At 36.2% G+C, this 23,611-nt stretch overlaps 1 protein-coding gene across 1 annotated transcript in view; it reads left to right on the top strand.

Annotated features, from left to right (window-relative positions):
- Positions 1-457: 457 nt before the first annotated feature.
- Positions 458-23,611, top strand: part of LOC124603615 — a 41,932-nt gene continuing 18,778 nt past the window's right edge. Inside the window, exons 1-3 of the mRNA XM_047136410.1 lie at positions 458-573; positions 1,100-1,335; positions 23,204-23,426. Coding sequence (XP_046992366.1) covers positions 486-573; positions 1,100-1,335; positions 23,204-23,426 — 547 coding nt within the window. The 5' untranslated portion in view covers positions 458-485. The remainder of the gene's footprint in view (positions 574-1,099; positions 1,336-23,203; positions 23,427-23,611) is intronic.

Here is a 23,611-nt window from a genome sequence, read left to right as displayed (position 1 = left end):
TTGTCCACACTTGATTTTCCGAATTATACCAGCTTCGGCAAGTAAGGTAATTTGTTGACCTCCATTGAATCTTAAATAGTGTTTTAAAACGGGCAAATAAGTAAAGCACTCATAAAATAGTAAACAATTTATAGATCAGCTTGTCAAACTTTCAAAACACACTCGAATTTAGGAATTTCATAGCAGAACTGTCACCGTTTTTTCTCGCTAGATTAGAAACACTTCATTATGTTGATGTGTAGACATCTAGAACATCCAATATAAAATACTTATGAGGGCGCAGAACGAAAAACATTTTCATCCGTGTTTTGACACTTCGTTTTTTGCCAAATTCAGATATGGCGGACACTCAATGATACGGTCTCTTGCCGGCACGCGCTACAGCCATCTATCGGTAGGTCCGGTAGTTGAGCATCCCTCATTTCGCTAGCTTTAGACGCCTGTAAAAATCTGGGAATCGAGTGCAATCAGTGAAAACGGTGAAGATGGCGCCGACTGGTGGTCGGATGCAGAGTGTTATATTATGTTTTAGTTTTTTGATGGTTTTTCTTCAGTGTTCCGCTTACAGGAAATGTGAGTGTAATCTATACTGGAATCTGCAATGATGGGAGAAAATTTGTGTGCTGTGCTATACAATTGTCTATTTTTTACCAATGTTTACATGTTTTGACAGCTCATATAATCCAGTTCGTAACAAAATACCGGAAATAAATATGATGGTTTTTATAATTTTGGTGTAAATGAAAGTTTATTGCTAGGCTAAATATGTCAGCAAATGAATTGACAGAGCAGGCGTATAGCGTATAGTAGTGTTGCTGGAGGTTGTTGACGCTGTCTTCCCTGAAGAATTTTTAACTTGGCGCAGGCGAGCGGTGAAATATTTGTTTTCAGTGATTAATCCTTCTGGTGATAGTTGTTGTTTAAAGTGATATACAATGTTGATCGGGTGGTTTCTTTTGGTGTGCAGTGTATTGATCAAGTGCATACTCAGTCACTTGAAATAATTAATGTTGACAGCATTATAATGAAGTTAAAAATTTGAATGTGCGAGCGACTACATTACTACCAAGTTATTCTCATTCTGATTTTTTTTTTCCAGATAGTTTAGGGCATGACAAGGTTTGTTCACACGTGAAAAAACAAACAATTAAACTTCCTCCAGAAAATGGAATTTTAATTACTGAACAGCGAACATTTGATAAGTGGTCTGGATACAAAGAATTTCGCTGTAAGTTTAAAGTTGAGCTTCTAGATGAAGGAGATTTGTTTGCGGTGATACAAAATGTAACTTTTAGAAAGGATCCAGTTACTGGTGAATGCATCGATTATGTACAGGTAATTAGTTGTTCAGCGCTAGAATATATTTTGACTTATTTATATGTAGTTATCCTAGAGGTTTTGAGTCTAATAAATATATTTTGAAAATATCAGAGTAGTGTTTTGGAAACCATTGTTGCTCTTATTATCTGTTTTATATTGTGTTTGTTTTTTTTCTTTGGTATCTATGAGTAGAAATTTGTTTAATTCGTTTTCATGCATTTTGGATGCTTTATTATTTATTGTGAAGAGCGAAGTAGGCAGCACAGTAGTATTTGCTCGTAAATTTGGAAATGAAATAAGTGCCAATTTTTCATTGTCGCACAGTTGAGTACAATAATGACTACTTAGAGAATACAGTGGTGTATCTTATTTACACCAAAACATGAAGTAACAGATTATAGCATCTATTAAATCAGTGAAGTTCGAATTTAAATGAAAAATGGAATAGGTATTGTTATAGAATTACATTGTTAGCTAGTTTTATATATAAAATCTGTTGTTTCATCTGTGGAGGTAAGTGTTGGAGAAACTTCCGATTTCAAATGATAAAGTGAATTTTGTTTGGTCTCTGCAGCATCTATGTCTACACTCTGCAAACAACTGTCAAGTGCATGGCAAGGGTACGTCCAAGTGTACCAGCTATTAGGGTAACTTCCTATTCAGTCACGTATGTAGTGCAAGAAGACTGATTGTTTTAATGCCTCTGTGCATGAAGTAGAAATAATCCATATCACTTCAGGCAGTGAGGTTACCTTCATAGTTTGGGATGTTATTGAATTTAGCATATGTTAACATTCAGGTGTAAGTAAGAAACATACTTTTTTGTATTCTTCAAAAAAAAATCCTGCCCAGAGATACAGGCCTCCAAAGATGACATTGCGAACATCGTTTTCAAGATACGAATCTCAGAAGAAATTTTAAAATGCTATATCTCTGTAACAGTTCTAGATATTTTGTTAGTTGTTTTTATTTGAAAGATAATTGCTTTATCATTACAATAGCATCTTTTGTTTGGACATTACTGTCGTCTTTTGAATTTTTTTTTAATAATTTACAGAAAAAATTTCTTTTTTCAGAAATGACAACCAGAAAAGTTAGATTTTTTTTCTGTTGATTTGTCCATGTAGTACTGTATTCTGTGTAAAGGAGGGCTTCCACTTTTAAGTTGGACAGGTTTCATTTTAAAAATTCATAACGGAAAAGTCCGATTCCATCCCTCTGCTTTCACCGATGATGCCACCAATATGGCGGAAACGACCATTCACAACAAATCTCATACTGCTCCTATGACGTCATCAAGTAAACCACCAAACACATATTCCTCCAAAAATATAATGAAGCTAACGGGACAAGCGGGGGAAATTGGGGGTTTTTAAATGGGGGACAAACCAAATATACACACACGCCACTACACCAAATGGCAAAAAACACTAAAATTACAATACCCCACAACCTTCCCAAATTCCCACTACACACAAAATCCACTGAGATAGATTACTTCCCTTGACATATAACAGGTCAAGCGAAACAACCGATACCACACTATAAATCTCAAAACTTTCACCACCACTACACTTAATCCTACCACAAAAAAACACCTAGAAAATCAAAATTGGAATCGAACACTTCCCTTGACCTGTTATCCTTACGACATCTCCACATGTAGCCGTCCCTGGTCCAAGACGGTGGTACTTTTGTAAGCCTCATTTCTTCACGACACGCTGAACACATCATGACTTCAGCCAACAAGCCGAATAGCTGAAGAAATTTTATTAGAGACAATGCACTGTCCCCCATCATCACTGCCAACCGTGAACTGTTTTAACCTTGTCAGTCATATCCATACCTACCAAAGACATTAACAAAGCAATTTGCCAAAATTCACACACGATGAACAGAAAAAAACGACAATAACATCAACATAACAAAACCAAAATTCTTAACTCACTTAAATATATTCTGCTGAAAGCACAGTCACCATCCGTGCCACACACGTGCAATGCTACCACGCAGTTGAATCCCACACGCCATATAACACGCTACCCATAAAGACACCACCAGAGAGAACCACTGACTGCAATAATACGCCATGTATAAACACGCCACACATGTAAACTAAACCAAAAACATCACCTAACACACAACACATAAACACATCACGAGAGATCACCACCGATCACAACAAAACAACACCTACAAACACACCACTCTCACTAACTGAAACCGAGCGAAGTGGCGCAGTGGTTAGCACACTGGACTCGCATTCGGGAGGACGACGGTTCAATCCCGTCTCCAGCCATCCTGATTTAGGTTTTCCGTGATTTCCCTAAATCGTTTCAGGCAAATGCCGGGATGGTTCCTTTGAAAGGGCACGGTCAATTTCCTTCCCAATCCTTCCCTAACCCGAGCTTGCGCTCCGTCTCTAATGACCTCGTTGTCGACGGGACGTTAAACACTAACCACCACCACTAACTAAACTCCGCACCGTCGTGATGTCACACACAACAACAGCCTTACGTCACAGGTCAAAGCCGACGGGTGGAATCGGATGCTTACGTTGACCCTTTTCAAGAATATTGTTTGTCTTCAATTAAGTTGTTTCTTACAAATTTCTTTGTTGCAATGTTTATTTCTATTGTCTTTGTTGCAGTTATTTCTTTTCACTTTCATTGTTGCAGATATTTCTTGCACTGTGTTGTAGTTTCTTGTCAGTTTCTTTGTCGTGGTGGTTCATTGCAGGTTTCTTTATTGTAGTTGTTCAGTGCTAATTTGTTTACTGAAGAGGCTTCTAAGAAATCTGAGACCATCCAGTGAGTTCTGCATTTTTGTGAGGAATTTGCCAGTTGAACAGTTGTAGTGTGTTCTGTCAAAAGGAATGTTTGAAATGTCTTCTGACTGGGGCCATGAGAGAGAGAAAGGCAACAGACTTTGTCCACGGTGGGAATAAGTATTTTCATTTGAAGATTCTGTTTCAAAGTGAAGACGTTTCCAGTGACAACTTTTTGTGTTCAATATATTTTGACAGAATAACAACCATGATAGTATCTGAATAAGGTGAAGCCTGCCATGGTGCAGATGATGCAAATTTAGCATCAGTAGAGGAAGAATTAGGTACACTGAATCAGTCAACTACAGAGGTACGTGTTAGCCAGGGCTAACACATATAAAGTATTCCATTTTTACATATTTTAACTTTTTTTAATGTGAAAGACCTATATTTGAGAAATTCAAAACAGTTTCTGAAAATAATTTATCTTGCACCTTTACTGGATGGCAGCCGTTTTTATTTGTAGGCGTGTGACTATTTTTCAGTCTGGAGACATTAGCAAAAATTTTAATGTCTCTGCACTGGAGTAAGTTACAACATTGCAATTGACATGATTGTTTTTAGAACAACTTACTTGAAATTTACATTGCCTGTTACACAAAATACCATAAATTCAAAAATAACCAATCAAAATTACTGCCAAAATTTGGTATCCAAATTTTCCAAAATCGACTTTTTAGGCCCAAAAATAACAAACAAGGAGTGATTTATGAGAGTCTTTTTTTCCTATAGTTAGATATGATACACTCCTACCCTCATATAGTGCAAGAACATTTACAAATGTTTCCTTAATTTTTTATGAATTTTTGAAATTTGAAAATTTTCTCTTTTTGTAAAGCTTGGGGTTAGTTATCTCATGTGGGACTGAATATAAAAACATGGTTTTTGCACAGTTTGTACACCTATATGATAGCACTGTACTGTAGAAATTTCAACATTGGTATCTGACAGTGAACAAAGATATGAATTTTTGAAAATGCGGAAATAATTCAAGTTACTCTACAACTCATCTTATGGCTGTTGCCTATTTAAATGGTTTATTGTTTCATTGTAATCAAGTTTAATTGTGACATATATTTAGTTAACTCTATCTCCAAATATTCATTTAGTTTATTTATTTTTAATAATGCAATATTAGCAATAGGAGCTTTCGCTTTTGTTCTATGGCAATCAAAATGCTTATTTAAGTTCAGGTTTATTGTCAATAAAGAAGTTCATTATTGCTGGGTGTGGCATTGTAGAAGTACATTATTGCTGGGTGCGGCATTGTTGTAGTGAGTCTGTTTTGAAACCTCTGTTAGAGTGGATGTACATACTTCATTGAGAGTGTAGAATGTATTATGTGCATTGTTCTGTGTGTAATTTGTAATTAATTTTGAGACCTTAACTGGAATGCAATAACATGGATGAACAGTGCTCTGTTGGACAGATAGCAAGTGAAATGTGTCACAAAGCAGTTTACAGTTAAGTTTCAAAAAACTTGAGAAATGTCAATGACTTTGATGAAGTTAGACAAACTTTGTTTAAATTTCAAGTAAGTTCTTCTATAACATCAGTGTTTGAGTATCATGAGAAGAAATATTTTCTGAAGTACGACGACATTTTTGGAAGAAAGTGCTGTGATCCACTTAAAGTTCATAAAAAGCCTGTTACTAAGGGTTTGAGGGAAGTAAAACTTGAACATTTGTCCTTGTTGTGTGAGAGTGAAACAGCTTTCCATGTGAAACGTAATGTGATTCCTGGAAATTCTCTGTGCCCACATTGTTACTCAAAAATATTTGTTGTGAATCCAGAACCAGAATCATGCAGCCTTATTAATGACATTTATGTTCCTAATGAGGAAGCTGTTAGCATATTGAATTTTGCTTGTTCTAAGTTAGATGTATCTCCTGCTTTGAAAATAATAAAATTAAGTAGCAGAAAAAGAAAAGCAGCTGTTGAAAATAAGATACAACAAATTTCAGACAAAATTAGAGAAGACTTGGAATCATGCTTTAATGATACAGATATCAACATTAATTCTAAAGAAGAAGAAAACCTACCACCAGCATCGTTTGACGGTGAATGTTTGAGCTTAATAGAGAAATTAAAAATGAAATGTTCAGTGACATCTAAAGAGGAAAAAGTTAAAATTTTAAGTTTGCTCCCTGATGCACGATCAAGAGAAAACTTAGTTCATGAATTCAACGTTTCTCTTCATGAATGCAACGTTTATCATCATTTGGTTAAACTAACCCAAAAAGTAGGGAAAGAGCAAGGCATTCTCCTAGTTTCAGGAAAGAAGGAAGGAGTAGGTGTAACAATTAAAAAGATCCAGCAGTTTTTTGAAGATGATGAAAACAGTAGACTGTGCCTAGGATGCAAAGGTAGTAAAAGAGTTGTTATAAATGGAGTTAAAGTAACAAAGCAGAAACGTCTAGTGCTGTCAGATTTAAATGGACTTTATGTAGCTTTCAAAAATTCTCATCCTGAACGCAAAATTGGAAGGTCAAAATTTTGTGACCTCTGCCCTAAGTGGTGTATTTTGGTTGGATCTCAGGGACACACTCCGTATGTGTTTGTTTATATCATCAAAATGTTAAACTGATGATTGTGGGTGCAAAACTCAGTGATCTTAAGTACAAAGAGTTACTAGTTTTAGTGGTCTGTGACACAGTTATGACTGCATGATGAGTATGTGTAATAAATGCCCTGGTAAGGAAACCATTACTGAATTGTTTCACGAATATGATGAGGAAATGCCAGGCAGTATTACCTTCAAACAGTGGGTCACAACTGACAGGGCAGAAATGATAACAGTGGTTAAATCACAGGAAGAGTACTTGGAATCTATATTGATAACATACAAAAACTTAAGTCACCACTATATTTCTAAAACCCAAAGTAAGTTTTTGAAGGACAAAAAAGCACGACGTCATGAAACTGAATGCATAGTTCTAGCTGATTTTGCAGAAAATTTTACATGTGTGATTCAGGATGCAATACAAGGGTAGCACTGGTTCAATGACCATGCAACAGTGCATCCATTTATTCTCTACTTTAAAAATGAGAAAGATGAAGTTCACAGTTCTTCAATTTGGATTCTAAGTGACTACTTGGAGCACAACTCTTTGGCTGTACATGTGTTTCAAGAGTATGTAATAAATTACATAAAATAAAAATTTCCCAGTGTTGAGAAGCTGATATACTTTTCAGATGGAAGTGGTAGTCAGTATAAGAACAAAAAGAATATTTGAAATCTGTGCAACCCCTAAGTAGACTTTGGGTTGGAGGCTGAATGGCACTTGTTCGCATCTTGCCATGGTAAAAATGCATTTGATGGAGTAGGAGGTACAACAAAATGTGAAGTAAGTAATGCCAGCCTACAAAGACCAAGCACAGACGAAATTCTCACAGTACAGGACATTTATGTCTTTTGCAAGGATAATATTAAAGGCATTACCTATTTTCTGATCAAGAAAGAGGAAGGGGTTCTGTATATGAAAACAACACTTAAAACCAGATTTGAAAACTATAGCAATAAAAGGAACAAGGCATTTCCACAAATTCCTTAGCATTAGAAAACTTAGATCTATGCTATGTAACATCAGAAACTGAAATTTATGAGGATCTTTGTGTCAGTAAAATTACATCTCTGTCTTTAACGTTGAATGACATAGTGGCATGTGTGTCTGATGGACAGTGGTGGCTTGCAGAGGTTGAAAGAGTAAGTTTGGAAAACAGTGATGTTTTTGTGCATTTTTACCACCCTGCTGGCCTAAGAACATCATTCAAGAAATCTACTAGTGACAAAGTTTGGATACCAATGAAAAATGTTTTAAGGGAACTTTCAGTGCTTGAACGGTCTTATTCTATATCATAGAAGCAGTCTGAAGAAATAAGTGTTCTTAACATTCACCACCAGACTGCCTATTGGCTTCCGTCTCGGGTTCTCCATCCGACATTCATCTACTGATTTTTCTGATGTTTCGCCAGCACGAGTGGCTGGCATTGTCAAAGCTTCACCCTTCATTGGCGGTGGTGAACTGGAGCCGAGCTCGTGGCCGCAGACTATATGTACCTGGCGCGCCAACGTCCGAGGGCTTCTCCGCGGTCATTTCCGGTGCGGTTCTCCTCTTGCTACCTGCGACGGTCGTTCGCTGCAGTACGGGAAGCCAGGATCCGTTTACCTTAAGGCTTTCCTCTTCTTGTTGAAACTGTTCGCATGTTTTTGTATTTCTACAGCTTCTCTGAACAAGCGCGTGTGATAGTACTTCTCTACAGCCAGAACTTCCGTGTCGGCGAATTTTATTACGTGGTCGGTCTCATTCAGTGCGTGCTCTTCCACAGCAGATTTCTCCACCTGCAATGTCGCTTAAGCTCTTTGATCTTGGTGTTAATTGATCATCCAGTCATTCAGACATCAGAGGATTGTTTGTGGTGTGCTTGTGTATGACTGTGACTGGTGGATTGCAGAGATTATAGACACCAGTTATGAGTTAAACAAAATTGTAGTGAATTTTATGCTACCATATGGACCAGCTGCTGGGTATAGGTTTCCAGCTGAAGGATAGCAACAACACCATCAGTGCTGACTTCCTGTTCACAATATTTTGAAGATTGTAAATGCTCCAGTTCCTATTGGTTCACCAGGAAGGCATCACTCTATATCAAAGGAAGAAGGCATCACTCTATATCAAAGGAAGAAGGCATCACTCTATATCAAAGGAAGATACTGAAGCAGTGGAACACATTTTTAGTTCATTGACTGGCTAATTTCTGTACAAAACAAAGGAGGATACTGAAGTAATGGAACACATTTTTGGTTCATTGACTATAAGGCTAGGTTTTGATTCTTATGAGTCTGTTATGTGATGATAAAACAGGTTTTCTGTACGGCAAAAATTTCAGTTGTTTATAAAACCTGTTCAACCTAAAAGTGGAAGCTCTCCTTTTCAGGGAATGTAGAACTATATGGTACTAATCAACAGAAAAAGTCACAGTTTTATGGATTGCCATTTTTGAAAAAAAAAAAAAAATCCATAAATTATAAAAAAAAGTTCAGAACGCTATAGTAAAAGAAGAGAGAAGTCCAAATGGAAGATTTCTTAGTAATCATAAACCAATTATCTTTCAAATAAAAAAAACATATAAAATGTCCCGGAGATGAATCATTATAAAATTTTTCCAAAATTCGCATCTTCAAAATGGTGTGCACAGTGTCATCTTTGGAGGGCTGTACCTCAGAGCAGGAACTTTTTGGAGAAAACAAAAAGAATATGTTTTCCTTACTTAGTCCTCCATCTTAACATATGCTAAATTCAATAATATCTGAGACTATGAAGATAAGATTCTTTCCTAGCCTGCCTGAAGGGATATGGACTATGCCAGTAATTGTTCTAATCTTATCCTTATGATCCCTATATGGGCGATACTTAGGGAGTTGTAGTCTGTCCATAAAGTAATCAGTTACAGTTGGTGCTTGAAACTTTCTCGGAATAGTTTACGTCTGTCTTAAAGAGTATGCCAGTTACGTTTCTTCAGTATCTCTGTTAGACTCTCCCATGCATTAAACAAAAATTAATAACTATTCTTGACTCTTTGGAATATAGAAAATCAACTTCAGCAGTTGTGGCCCAAACAATGATTTTTAAGTATGTAAAACACTTTCTGACAGCTGATACAAGATTTATTTATTGGAAGAGAGAGAGAGAGAGAGAGAGGCAGCACCCTGGATGTTTAACACATATCACATCATTGTTCAGAAAGTCATTCAAATCAGATTATGTAAAATGACAACCTATAGTAAGGCTGCCTCATGAAACTACAGACCCAAAAGTTACAAATTTAATTGAAACATTTTCATTACACATCTTAACTTTATTTAGGGTGTAAAATTACCATATGTAAACAACAATTATTCTAGCCACACTAATATTAATTTAAAATGTACCTGTTCAGCGGTGAAGATCCATGAAACTATCGATGAAACTTCTTAAGAGCATATCTGTTTTTAATCCACTGTGACAAATTATATTCTCTTAACTTCGTATCTGTATCATTAAAGTAATACATTCTGCCCAATGATGTCAATTTAGGTACACCAACAGCAAATAAAATGTTTTCCTAAGGCACGAAACAAGAGTATTCCTTTTCCGGCCCGAAGAATATTACTGCTGATCCAGGTGGGCAGAGAAAAAGTAGTTCAATGTCCCCTTCTTCATCACAGACATTTCTCACAAAGGCAAAGTACCACCTGTCATCACACACAGCTACTACAAAAGAATCTTGTTGAGGACAAGTGCAAGTCCATTGTGGGGCATTTTCATTGAATGAAAAAATCAAGGAAGGCTTTTCGGAAGAAGTTACTCTTGCAATCTCTAAATAATCACAAGAAAGTGGTTTGTAATGGTGAAAATTCCTGGTAACAGTTACTGTACAGGTTGTTGAAAATCTCTTCTTGAGGTTTTTGCATAGAAAATCTACATTGACTTTCTCTAAGAAATGAAAAAAGAATTGTCAATATTAGGTTTGCAAAAATTGTAAACATCAGATGCAGTTGTTATTTGTGCATAATTTGCTAGTTGAAGACAAGCTTTTCTCAATACATTTTTTATAGTTCCTCCCAAACCATCGCACACAGATTTATCGTGGCTCGGAATGCTCAGCATCAGTAGAAAAATTGTTTTTGTGCCTCACATAAATTTTTAAAGCTTTTTCTATTCTTATATTGAGCAGCACATCCATTAGTGAAATAAAGCACTTTCTTCACTTGTGGGTAATGCTCTGCCAGCCACTTAACCATCTCTTTCCGGACAGCATTTACAAATCCTACATCATGTTCCATATCATCACTTATAAAGCAGTGGTTCAGTATTACCAATTTACTTTCTTCATTTACCACATAAATACACACAGGATGGATTGTACATCTGCTTCTTGTCCAGAGGTAACCCTGAATTTCATTCTGAATTTTAAAAACTGTAGTTTGCAGCACAGTCCATTAACAGAGTTGCTGTTTCTGGGGTTAGATTTCCTTTCAATTTTTCCAGTGATTTTGAATGACACTTAGATATAAATAAGCGTGGTTTAAGTGCCTGTAATTTTGTTACCAACAATTCGGTGTATTCATCAACAGTTGCAGACTGCTTTAGCAGTTCTGCCTGATGATCTGTGTTTATCCACTGGCTGAATTCAATTTCATCATCAGCATCTTTGTAAGCTAATTTCTGTGTTAATAATTCTGACAGATTGTCATCTGTGGGACAATTGCCACAGTGATTAAGCATGCACAGTTTTCAGAATTACGTACAAGAAATTTAATAAGTTCTTTGTATGTTTCTTCAATGTGTTCCACGTCCAGAAGCAGTCTTACATTATTATGGCCAACACACACACACACACACACACTCACACACACTCACACACACTCACTCACTCACTCGCTCTGAGTGAGTGCGGGCAGCACCAGCTGAAATACACCACTTTGGTCTTAGTGATTAAAATTTAGAAAGACCAGTGTTAATGTTTGGATTCTCCCATTTAAAACAATAGTACAGTTCTCTTGAGTTGCAAAGGATGAGTCTTTTTTTTTTTTTTTTTGCAGATACACATTCTTCTGAATGCTAACTTTGTCTTTTGCACCTGGTAACATTTGAGTATATTCGTCATTTTGGTAGAAATCAGTGACAATCTTTACCATTTCATCGGCAATAACTTTGCTCCTGTTTTGTTTAGGAATTGATAAAATATCCATTTCTGTTTCCAGTTTCCTTGCTTGTTGAACCACATACTCACTAACATTGAATTTTGACAGTATGTTTTCTTTTGACCAAGAAGGTGGAGCTAAAGTTAAAGTTTGAATTTTTTCAGGTACTCTTACACTAGCCACTTTTTCTCTCCTCTCTTAACAATATCATGGCATCAAAATCTTTGGTTTTCTTAATAATTTTATCATCAAATTTTTCTTCTCTATGGTCAGAACCTTCGTAATTGCAATCTAATGTCTGGCTCACTTTTCTTTCCAAAACATGCTTCACTTTTTCTAGTTTCTGTTTGCCATATGAGACCTTGTTGTGATTTGGAATGGAGTGAAGTTTTAAGGGAGATCACCCCAAATCATGTAAAATTTTATTTGCATCCTCACTACTTTGACTTTCTAGTACTGATTTGTGAAATGTCACATCTTGGTCATCTGCATCACTTTCATTTCTATCACTGATGTCAGTTCACAAATCTTACGGACAAATTGTGCACAGCTTTTGGCTCACTTTTACATAGGTTCTCTTAGCACTTAATGTTTTAGATGACAACAAGCAAACTGACCTCTGATTTTTTAACTGTTTGCATTTTTTGGAAGCATCACAATAATTTCATTGATGACTTTCATAACTTTTAAGTAATAGTATCCGTGATGTTCACACATAGTAGCACTTTCTCGATCTTTTGGAAAGCAATATCAAATCTCGTGGTTCTTCACTCAGCTCTTCCGTTTCTTTTTGTAGAGTTTTTACTAAGGTATAGGTTGTCAAATGACATAGTGTTTTCAGTAATTTTCCTACAGTGCATGAATTCACATTTTCCATTGCAATTAACTGAGTGCTAATTCCATTAAAACATACTTTTTACAACTGGAATGATAGAGGCACACCACAAACAGATATGAGATGTCTCACAGAAAGGCAAAGAACAACTGAGGCCAAATAGACTACTTGTTGCATGCCAGTTATTCTCAACAATGAATTTCAGCAATTGTTGCATTACTTTCATGCCTATAAAGGTTTCAAACATGTTAGTGCTGTCTTAAGAACACTTTTTTATCATTGTAGAGGGTGATCGGCTGAATACACAAATCATATATATTATAGTCTTAAAAAATCACTGAATTAGGCAAATGAAAGGAAATAAATTTTCACTCTTAAAGAAAGGTAACTTGCCTGCCTAGAATGAGTTATACTCAAATGTGCTACTTTGATACCATTGCATCTGAGACAGTGAGTGGATGGACTTAATTTAAAATGACCCTTTTCCATCACAGCAAAAAGTATTTTGATTTCAGATGTGTGTGTCAATTAGCAGAAGACTCATTAAAATATTTATTAGAAAACTTACAATCTAGGTGATTATTTAAGACCAAAATCAGGTTCCCAGCAAGTTGAAGAAATGTGATATGAGCATTTTTCCACAACGTTGCAATTTTTCTGAAATCTAAAATTGATATACATGAATACTTTCAAAAATTTTCTCTGTAATTTTACTACTTCAATAAGTGGATCTCTCTTAACTATATGCCTTATTTAACTTCCAAAAAAATTCCAAATCAAAAGCTTCATAAACACCTGCATTTATGTAGATAACTACCATTTTGCATTGACATTCTTGCAGAGCCCATTTACCAGAATACCACTACATTTAAAATAAAGTTGTAGTCTGATCCCAAAAAGATGTTGCAGTAGTTCCTATGCTATAATGTGTAAAGTTTTGTGAAAATCTGAGATAGAGAGTTACAAATCCTTGAATTGTTGCGTGTTTTGACATGAATAACCCTTTCACATCTCTACAAAATATTTCACGCAGGTATTCTATAAGTTGGCCAATTTCAAAAGTGGCTCATTGATACTATAGTCAAAGCATACCTTTTTTTTTTTTTTATATATATATATATATATATATATATATATATATATATATATATATATATATATATATATATATATATATATATATATATATATATATAAGTGCAAAATTTTACATTTCTGAACATTCAGAGCAAGTTGCCAGTCTCTGCAACATGTTGAAATCTTATCAAGATCTGACTGAATATTTATGCAGCTTCTTTCAGGTATAGATAAATGCATTGTCTGCAAGGTCATCAATATACAACATGAATAGCATAGGTCCCAACACATTTCCCTGGGCCAAAACCGAAGTTACTTCTGCATCTGATGATGACTCGTATAACATGCTTTGTCCTCCCTAGCAAAAAGTCCTCAATCCACTCACAAATTTCACTTGATACCCCATATGACCATACTTTTGACAAGAAGCGTAGTTGTGGTATTGAGTCAAATGCTTTCCAGAAATTAAAAAACACTGCATCTACCTGGTTGCCATGGTCCAAAACTTTCAGTATGTCATGTGACAAAAGTGCGATTTGGGTTTCACATGATCAATGTTTTTGAAATCCGCACTTGTTGGCATTGAGGAGGTCATCCTGTTCAAGGTACCTCATTATGTTTGAGCTCAAAATACGTTCTAAGATTCTACAACAAATTGATGTCAAGGACATTGGATGGTTGTTTTGTGGATCACTGCTACTACCCCTTCTTGTAGACAGGTGTGACCTGTGCCTTTTTCCAAGAACTAGACATGGTTTTATTGTTTCAAGGGATCTATCATAGATTATAGTTAGAAGAGGGGCTAACTTAGCTGCAAATTCAGTATAGAACTGACAGGGATTCCACCGTGGCCAGGAGCTTTGTTCAGTTTTAACAGTCTCGGCTGTTTCTCAACACTACTCTCACTAATACTTATTTCATTCATCTTGTCAGTGGTACGAGGATTAAATTGAGGCAATTCTCCTGGGTTTTCCTTTGTAAGGGAAAGTTTGAAAATGGAGTTAAGCATTTTAGCTTTTGCTTTGCTATCCTCAGGCACTTTGGTGCCACTAACAGCCTTTACATATCACTGGAATTTCTTTGGGTTATGCGATAAATTGCTTGACAGTATTCTGCTATGGTAGTCATTGATGGCATCATGCATTGCTCTCTTGACAGCCAAATTCATTCAGCCTCTCTCTGTTCGCAGCACTATGCTTTGTTTTACACCTGTTATGTGTTAGCTTCTGTTTCTTTAGAAATTTCTATACAGTGGCTGTATACCGTGAAGGTTCCCTCCCATGATGAACTGTTCTGCTGGGTACATATCTACCCAATGCGTGGTCAACTATTCTTTTAAACTTGAGCCAAAGTTCCTCTACATGCTTCTGACCTGTGCTGAAAGTTTCAAGTTCCCCATTAGGGTAGGGCATTACTGATATTTTGTCTAGTTTGCTGAGCTTATAAATCTTTCTACTTGTCTTAGTTGGTCTTTCTACTTTAGTATTCATAGTTGTTACAACTGCCTTATGGTCACTGATACCAGTTTTGTTGTGGACATTCTCAAAAAGGCCAGTTCTGTTTGTTGCCATTAGATCTAATATATTTCCATGATGAATGAAGTGCCTTGCCATCTATTCTAGGTAGTTTTCAGAGAAGGCATTTAGTAAAGTTTCACAGGATGTTTTATCACACCCTCCACTAACAAAACTGTAATTTTTCCAATTAATTGTTGGACAATTAAAGTCTCCACCGATAATGACAGTATGATTGGGGAACTTAAGTACAAGTGAACTGAGGTTTTCAGTAAGGTCTTTGGTTACATGGAGAGATGAATCTGATGGGCGATAGAAGGATGCAATTATCATTTTATGCCCACCCCTGATAATGAGTCTTGCCCAAATGATCTCACATGCAGCTTCAACTTGTCTCGGTGAATTTGAGTTCCTTGCCTTCTGCGACAAATACATCACCTCCATTTTCCTATTCTTTCAACAAACACTTAAATTTTCCCCAAAAATCACATTGCTATCAATTTCAGGTTTCAGCCAGCTTTATGTACCGACTATTATGTGAGCTTAACTGATTTTCATGAGTCAAACTCTGGCACTTTGTTGCAAATGCTTCAGCAGTTTACCATGAGAATTTTAATACTCTCACCTGTGGGAGGCATTTCTTTCGATCTTTCACTGTTGCTCTGGGTGTCCTACAGTTATCGTTATCTGGATTGGAAGGAGAGTCGCCTAATCTAAAAAACGCTTTTGTGCATCCCACCCACAGTCAGCTACCTGAGAAGCAGCCTCTGATGTGTAGTGCACATCTGACCAGTATTTGCATGCTGGCCCCAAGATTAGAAGAAAAATATATTTAGTTATTCCTTCAACAACATTTCTGGGTAGGAGCCACAGTCATATGAAGTGTTTTGGTCATTTTTCTTGCAGTCACATCAGACTTCAAATTAGTGAAGTGTTTGATATAGCTTCTCCAACTCAGAACCAAATGTCACCTCACAACCTAACCTAAACCTCAAGCTGTGTTACAGATCCGCATACCACCACATGTAAGATTTCATATGTAGATTCTTTGGCTTTATCAACTTGCAACCAAAGTGTCAGCTTCCAACCAGACTTACTCTCTGGGCTACACTGCAGATCATTGTGTCACTGCAAATCACATCTCAAAACAAACAGAGATGAAATACTCTGTTGTGTTTTCTTCCAGTTGTGTGCATATGGTACCACACATCACATCATCATGTTATGGGATGCAGCCAACATCTGGTGTTGGTAGGTTCAGTTGACCACAAACTTCTGCTATCTTAATTATCAGATCATAGTGCTCCATCTCAGAGGATCGTAGCAACTGTTTAGGTTTGATAGTTCACTTTCGAATTCAGTGGAAATGTTTATAAATTACAGTTGTGTAAATTCTGTACTTCGGTTTTTGCTAAGTTAAAGATGACTGGTTGCAGTTATTTATGGTAATCTTAATTCATTACAGTCAGTGTTCAGCATGCATAACTGATAAAAGTTTACTTCCTTCAGTCCTGATAATCAGATGTAATCATTCATTTCTGGCATTAGTCCCCAGTTAAGTGGGAACAAACACATTTTTATTTAAAAGATATGTTGACAATAGACAATTCGGTTAGTAATGGGATACATAGTTCACAGACTTCAGGGACAGTAGACAACATTTCGACTGTAGCTCCAAATTATTTTAAGAGTAAGACAGTAGCCTTTATCACTCCAGGCTCTTGAAAAATCGTATGAGCATAAGTGGAATGGGAACTGTATGTGTGGAAAACACTTGTTCACTGCGTAAAAAGAATGTTAATTAGAGAAAAATAAGTGCTGTTACGTACAAGATATTATAGTATGTATAAGTATCAGTTTCATCTTAAATGAAAGCTGCAGCTTTTTTTATGGAACTCAGATTGTAATGTTAGAATTTTATACGCTTAGTAAATTCAGCTTTGGTTTTAAAAATGACATACAGAGAAATGATGAAAATTTCTTACAATTTTTTATACGGCCAAGATGACCTTTCACAAACTTGCAATAGAAACACCTGCTTTTAGCTACAAAAGAGACATGCAGTTTATGGAAATTTTAGGCACCTCTACATGTGCAAATGTGTTCTCACCTGCATTTTTGAGTGACCTTTATGAGCAACCATTTTGTTTATAACTGGCTGTCATTTTTTGAGGAAAATAGGTTATGTAGAAGTTAAAGTAATAGCAAAATCTTTCAGAAAAAATATTTCTAAACATAATCTCTTTCAGCTGAAACTGACAGGATCATTCATACTTGCGAGATATCTGCAGTAATTGATGTAGGGCGAACATCACATGTGTCCATTTGTCACCCATTCCTACCACACACACCTGCCATCAGCAAAATTTATATTCAAGTGTAGCATACATCACAAGTTATATGTTTGTGCCTACTGCTAGGCAGAGAGAAATTAAGCAATGCATCTACAAGCACTGACTTATCCCAGTTTACATTGAGAAGTAAATATGAAGAAAAAAAAAGTAGTTTGACCCATTGTGGTCAAGCTACACTTGGTGTGTGTGTGGCAAATTTGATTAAGTTGAAAGTACAGATCATGCCAACATGGAACTGTGCTTGAGTTAACATTTAGGTCAGTCTGAAAAAACCTAGAAGCCCCCTCTAACGGCATCTCAACCATCAATCTAGATGGATAATAGTAAACAGAGATGGCACTAGCACATGGTTAAGTTATCAACGAAGTCAGTTCTACATGCTTTGCACTCGCTAACTTCTTTTATTGTCTTAACCAGTTGATGGGACCACTAGCATACATTGCATCACGTCAGATTCTAACTTCCGGCATAATCTTCTGGGACAGTGCAGTGAAGGTCAAAGAAGTATTTATTCTACTGAAGTGTGCTGTAAGAATATTGTGTATAGCTGATAGCTGAACACCTTGCAGGCATCTTCAGGCAGATGGATATTTACACAATACATATATAGACCAACTCCATAATGAAATTTATGGTGAATAACGAGAGTGAATTTAGAAATTTAGAATGAACTGTATCATTTACAGCTTCAGTACTAGAAATAAAAAATTCCATGCAGACTATTCATCACTCTAAGGTTCAGAATTGAGTTTTATATTCCAATGCAAAAGACTGTAGAAGGTCATCAGCAGTTAAAAAAGTAACTGTTTTTCCCCTCGCGTAAAAGTAATCCAGAATTAAGTACCATAGTGAAGCAGTGTGTAGTTGCTGCTTCTGCCTGTTAAAGCAAACCTTGATGCATTCTGCATCTCTGAATCCTGTCCGTTATTTTGGGCTTTGTGCGTTCTGAATGTGTTACAGATTGCCATCTTTAGAATAGCTATGAGGGCATTCTCCAGCTCTTTCTTTCACTGTGTTGTCCAGTCCGTACACACACACACACACACACACACACACACACACACACACACACACACACACACACACACACACAGTTCTGTGGAAAAAGGTCAAGATCTACACTGTAGTTGCCACTTCTTGATCTGGATAAACGTGCCAGATGGAGCGCACACAACTTCATACATTGTGCCAATAAATCTTCAGATGTAGAGGAGACAATGAGGAGAGTTTGATGTTGTGATGCAGTGTGCTTCACTAATACTGTAAAGAGAAGTGGGATTCATCCACTCTAGCAAAGGAGACATTGCTTAGACTATTGCACCTCCCATCCAGTAACCATCTTTCTGCTTCAACTGAGTTATTCTAAGGGCTCAAGACTGGCGACATTGCTATATTCATTACTGACTTGTGTCATGAGCCATAGATGTTCATGTATTTCTATTCTTTTTGTTACTGCTCGCTGTTACTTTGGTTTCTGCACCTGGAACCATTTCAGAATGACCTGAAGGTCAAAATTTCTCTAGTTGATGTTGTAGCAAATGTACAATACTGGAAAGTATGAAGTCATTTACAAAATTGTATGAGAATGTGAGCCCACAACAAAGACAATTCTGTGTATAAACATAAAGCTATCATCTAGTAATTCTTTTTCTGGTGCATTCCTCATGTGGGAAGAGAGGCTATTTTGTGATGATTAGTCCTTTTATTGTACTTAGGATAGTTCCCTTCAGTTAGGTATTGTGTGTTAACCCTTAAACGCATGATTTTTTATTTCAAGCTGTAAAAATTACCATGTTTAGTTTATAGTGCCTACATTACAAAAAAAATATTGAAGATTTTTTTAAATTGAATTAACAAAGCATTATTGTTTTAAATTGCTACAAACACAAAAACAGACCTAATTTCAAATCTATCATAAAGACACTTGAATTAACTGTCTACACCATACTACTTAAGTTTTCAGAATAAAAAAAGTTATTTTCAAACCCACAAATAAGTGCACAAACACAAAAAAAAGTCTCTACTGTCAGCCAAAACACACGCGCCGCAATACATCCACACAGCTGATTGTCGAACTGTTTCAGTTCGTCCTGCCATTTAAAATCACTATGAAGAACCACTAGCAGCTTAGCAGCTGCAGTGGAGTGTATACACTAAACAACATAATGAGTTTGTTACAAAATGTTGCTCAGTATAGGATACATTGAAGAAATAAAGTCTGTAGCTGATCAGCTCCATTATGCATTAAAGGGGTTAACGGAAACGTCCGATTGCACCTGTCTGCTTTGACGTCACCAATATGGCAGAAATGACCATTCACAACAACTCTCATATTGCGACTATGACATCATTAGATAAACATGACAACAAACACAAAAATAGTTCGAAAAACCATCAAACACATATTCCTCCAAAAATATAATGAAACCAATGGGACAAGCCGGGGAAATTGGGAGTTTTTGGGTGGGGACAAACTAAAAATAAACACACGCCACTAAACCAAATGATAAAACAACCACAACCTTCCCAAAATAACTAAAAACAATATCATCCTTCCATACCACACTATAAATCTCATAACATTCACTGAATACTAAAAAAAAATGGAATCAAACACTTCCCTTGACCTGTTATCCTTATGACATCTCCACATATAGCCGTCCCTGGTCCGAAATGCCAGAACTTTAGTAAGCCTCATTTCTTCACGACACACTGAACACTTCACGACTTCATCCAAAAATCTGAACAGTTGAAGAAATTTTATAAGAGACAATGCACTGTCCCCCACATTGCCAACAACCAAAAACTGTTGACCTTGTCAGTCATATCCATACCTACCAAAGACATAAACAAAGCAATTTTCCAAAATTCACACATGATGAACAGAAAACAACTACAATAATGTCAACATAACACAACCAAAATCGTTAACTCGCTGAAAAATATTCCGATGAAAGCATAGTCACTATCAATACCATGCACGTGCAATGCTACCACGCAAATGAACCCCATACGCCACCTAACACGCTACCCATAAAGACACCACCAGAGAGAACCACTGACTGCAATAATATGCCACCTATAAACACGCCACACACGCAAGCTAAACCAAAAACATCACCTAACATACAACACATAAACACACCACCAGACAGCATCACCGATCACATCAAAACGACACCTACAAACACGCCACTCTCACAAACTAAATTCCGCGCCGTCGAGACATCACACACCACAACAGCCTTACGTCATGGGTCAAAGCTGACGGCTGGAATCGGACGCTTCCATTGACCCCGTTAAAGGGTTAAATTCTAAAATTGGACCGGTGGCATCTTTTTTTTCTCACATTTCCATGAAGCCACATTACTATGTTTAAGATATATTGTAATTACTCAAAAAAAATTTTCAGTGTGCCTCATTGATAGTATATTTATGTGTGGACTACACAATGATAATAGTGTTTTCATACTCCTCATTAATAGCAAGTATTACAGTTCCGTGTGCGATCCACTCAATGAGAGTTGTATTCAACCACCTACCCAAGTTTGTTCCAAAATGAGAAAAAACACATTCTGAATGAGAAAAAGTATTTGAGGGTAGATCATCATCTATACTAGTATATGAAGACAAGTCGTCGTCGTTTAACATTGTTACCAAAAATCTCGGAAAGTACTCAACTAATTTACTTCCAATTTTTACATGCCTTTGGATGGAGTTATGCTATATATTTTTAATGTATATAATTGTATATGCAGGTTGTATATTTTATTATATATTGTATATATAATATACAAAGTGGAAACATTAGCAAAAATCACAAAAAATTCTTGACTGATTTACTTCAAATTTTTAAATGATACTAAAAAAATGTAACCTATGTTTGATAAATATTTATTAAACAACAATATACAGGTTTTATGTTAAAACTGACTGCAAGATAGAAAATGCTGCGCTGTGAACAGTGCAATTTCATTTTCTTTCTCGCATTCAGTTCTAACTATGATACCAGGGCATTTAAACCATTAAACAAAAGTCTTGCTCCCATATGTATTCATCCTCCTTACATATAATGTCAAGCAAAATTTGTATACACAACGGTGTACTGTTTCATTTTCTTCATCATAGCCATTTTTAACAGAAAGCATTAAACTTGTCTTATTGCTTATCACCCTATGGTTAAAATACTATAACAGAATCTGTATTATGCAAAACTTTGTAATACTACCTGTTTGCAGCAGCAAGAGAGACCTCATACACCATGTATGCTAATGATCCCAAATGATTTACTCATTTATTTTAAGCGACTTCCATTCCTAATCAAGTTTTTGTTGGTCATAGCAATACACAATGCTCAAGGCCAGTGGGAGGCGGAAAGAGGAGTTGAACCGGGGGAGAAGGGCAGGCAATGGACATAGAGAGGGGAAGGAGAAGATGGACAGAGAGAGGACCAAGTGGACAGAAATAGGAAGAGGAGGAGGAGGGGAGGGGGGGGGGGTCAGGACTTAACATTCAATTCCCACACATATTTAGCAGTTGCAAAGCATTGTCGGGTACAGTAGTGAAGTAGAAAGTGACCAGTGTTTGTCATCCATAGTATCAGAAGTCCATCAAACTATAAAATTTTTCCACTAACTTGCCTTAAAAACATTGATTGTAATTTTATTATTTTATTTTACAATGTCTGTGTTTACAATTGTTATTATACAATGTTCCTTCAGTGATACGAGCGTGTCTGAAGGAACAGACACTGATGACGATCCACAGCTGCTCATTAAATATTATGAAATTTTATTTGGAAATTAAGATTTCAAAGTGACTTAAGCTTTACTATTTATTGATGACACGTGAAAATCTGTGCTGGTCTGACACAAACTTTCATGTGTCCCCAATAAGTAATACAGGTGAAGTCACTTTGAATTCACACTTTGTGAATAAAATTCAGAATATTTAACATTCTTTATAAAACCATGGCAATAACACTTCCGTAATCTGATTTTGGGTACACAGTTTGTTCTTTGTATTTAATTTAGAAAGTAGCCCATAAAGTACCCCACTTTCACAAACAACCAGAGGATGCAAAAATATTTTAATCCAAGTGTGATCAGTTATTCTCTCAGTTCTTCAAAACTGATTTCTATTCAGTTGGTGCAAAATTTCATGAGTGAAGGTGCTTGTCCATCATGTCATTGTTCTTCAGCTGCCATAACCTATTATTTTTGTTCGAACTTGGGATCCTAAGATTTATTGGGAAGAATGTTAATAAGAAGACTGTAAAAACACAGTATGTAATTGTAATGTGAAAAATTGAGTTTACAGCTATGGAATCTCATTTGGCATGATCTGAAAAATTTGAAGAGAGAGTTGTTATTTTCAGAAATGTTGTGCTTGTTGAGTGAAATTAGATATCTGAGGTTATTATGTCACGGAGTCTTGAGTGCATTTCCATTTTATAGTACGTTGTTATGTACAGGCATAGAAATTGTTCCTAACATAACAGTAGCATAGCATAACAATAGCTGGTGAGGGAAACATTTTAGTTTCATAATTGCATTTTAATTATGTATTAAGTTTTATGTTTTCCTATAGCTCACAGGTGATGATAAAAGAATGAAGACTGAGAAAATTTGTGGGACTGTCAATGCAATAAAGCGTCTTTATGGAAATGCAGTACAATCATATTCAGATACCGTACCAATAGCTTTTGTGGATTCTGATGGTGAAATATCAGTTGAAGTGTATGTGGCTAATGAGCCTCTGTCTTCAAACTCTGAGGAACTTACATTTTCACTGGCATTCACACGTTCTGTTCGTAAGTTTTTCACCTTTCTTTCTCTTTTTTTTGCTTACTTTATAACTAAAAACCTTGTGTCACAGACTAAAGATTTTGATGCTGGTTATGTAGCTGCTAATTGTTTTTAAGTGAAATGTTCCTTGAATGAGAAATCCGTGTTGTTGAACAGTTAACTTTTAAATTTTTATTGTTTTGGAGATTTG

Source organism: Schistocerca americana, chromosome 1 (genome assembly GCF_021461395.2).
Source record: "Schistocerca americana isolate TAMUIC-IGC-003095 chromosome 1, iqSchAmer2.1, whole genome shotgun sequence".
NCBI lineage: Eukaryota > Metazoa > Arthropoda > Insecta > Orthoptera > Acrididae > Schistocerca > Schistocerca americana.
Note: the sequence above shows the minus strand (reverse complement) of the source record. Positions and strands in the feature narration are given on the sequence as shown.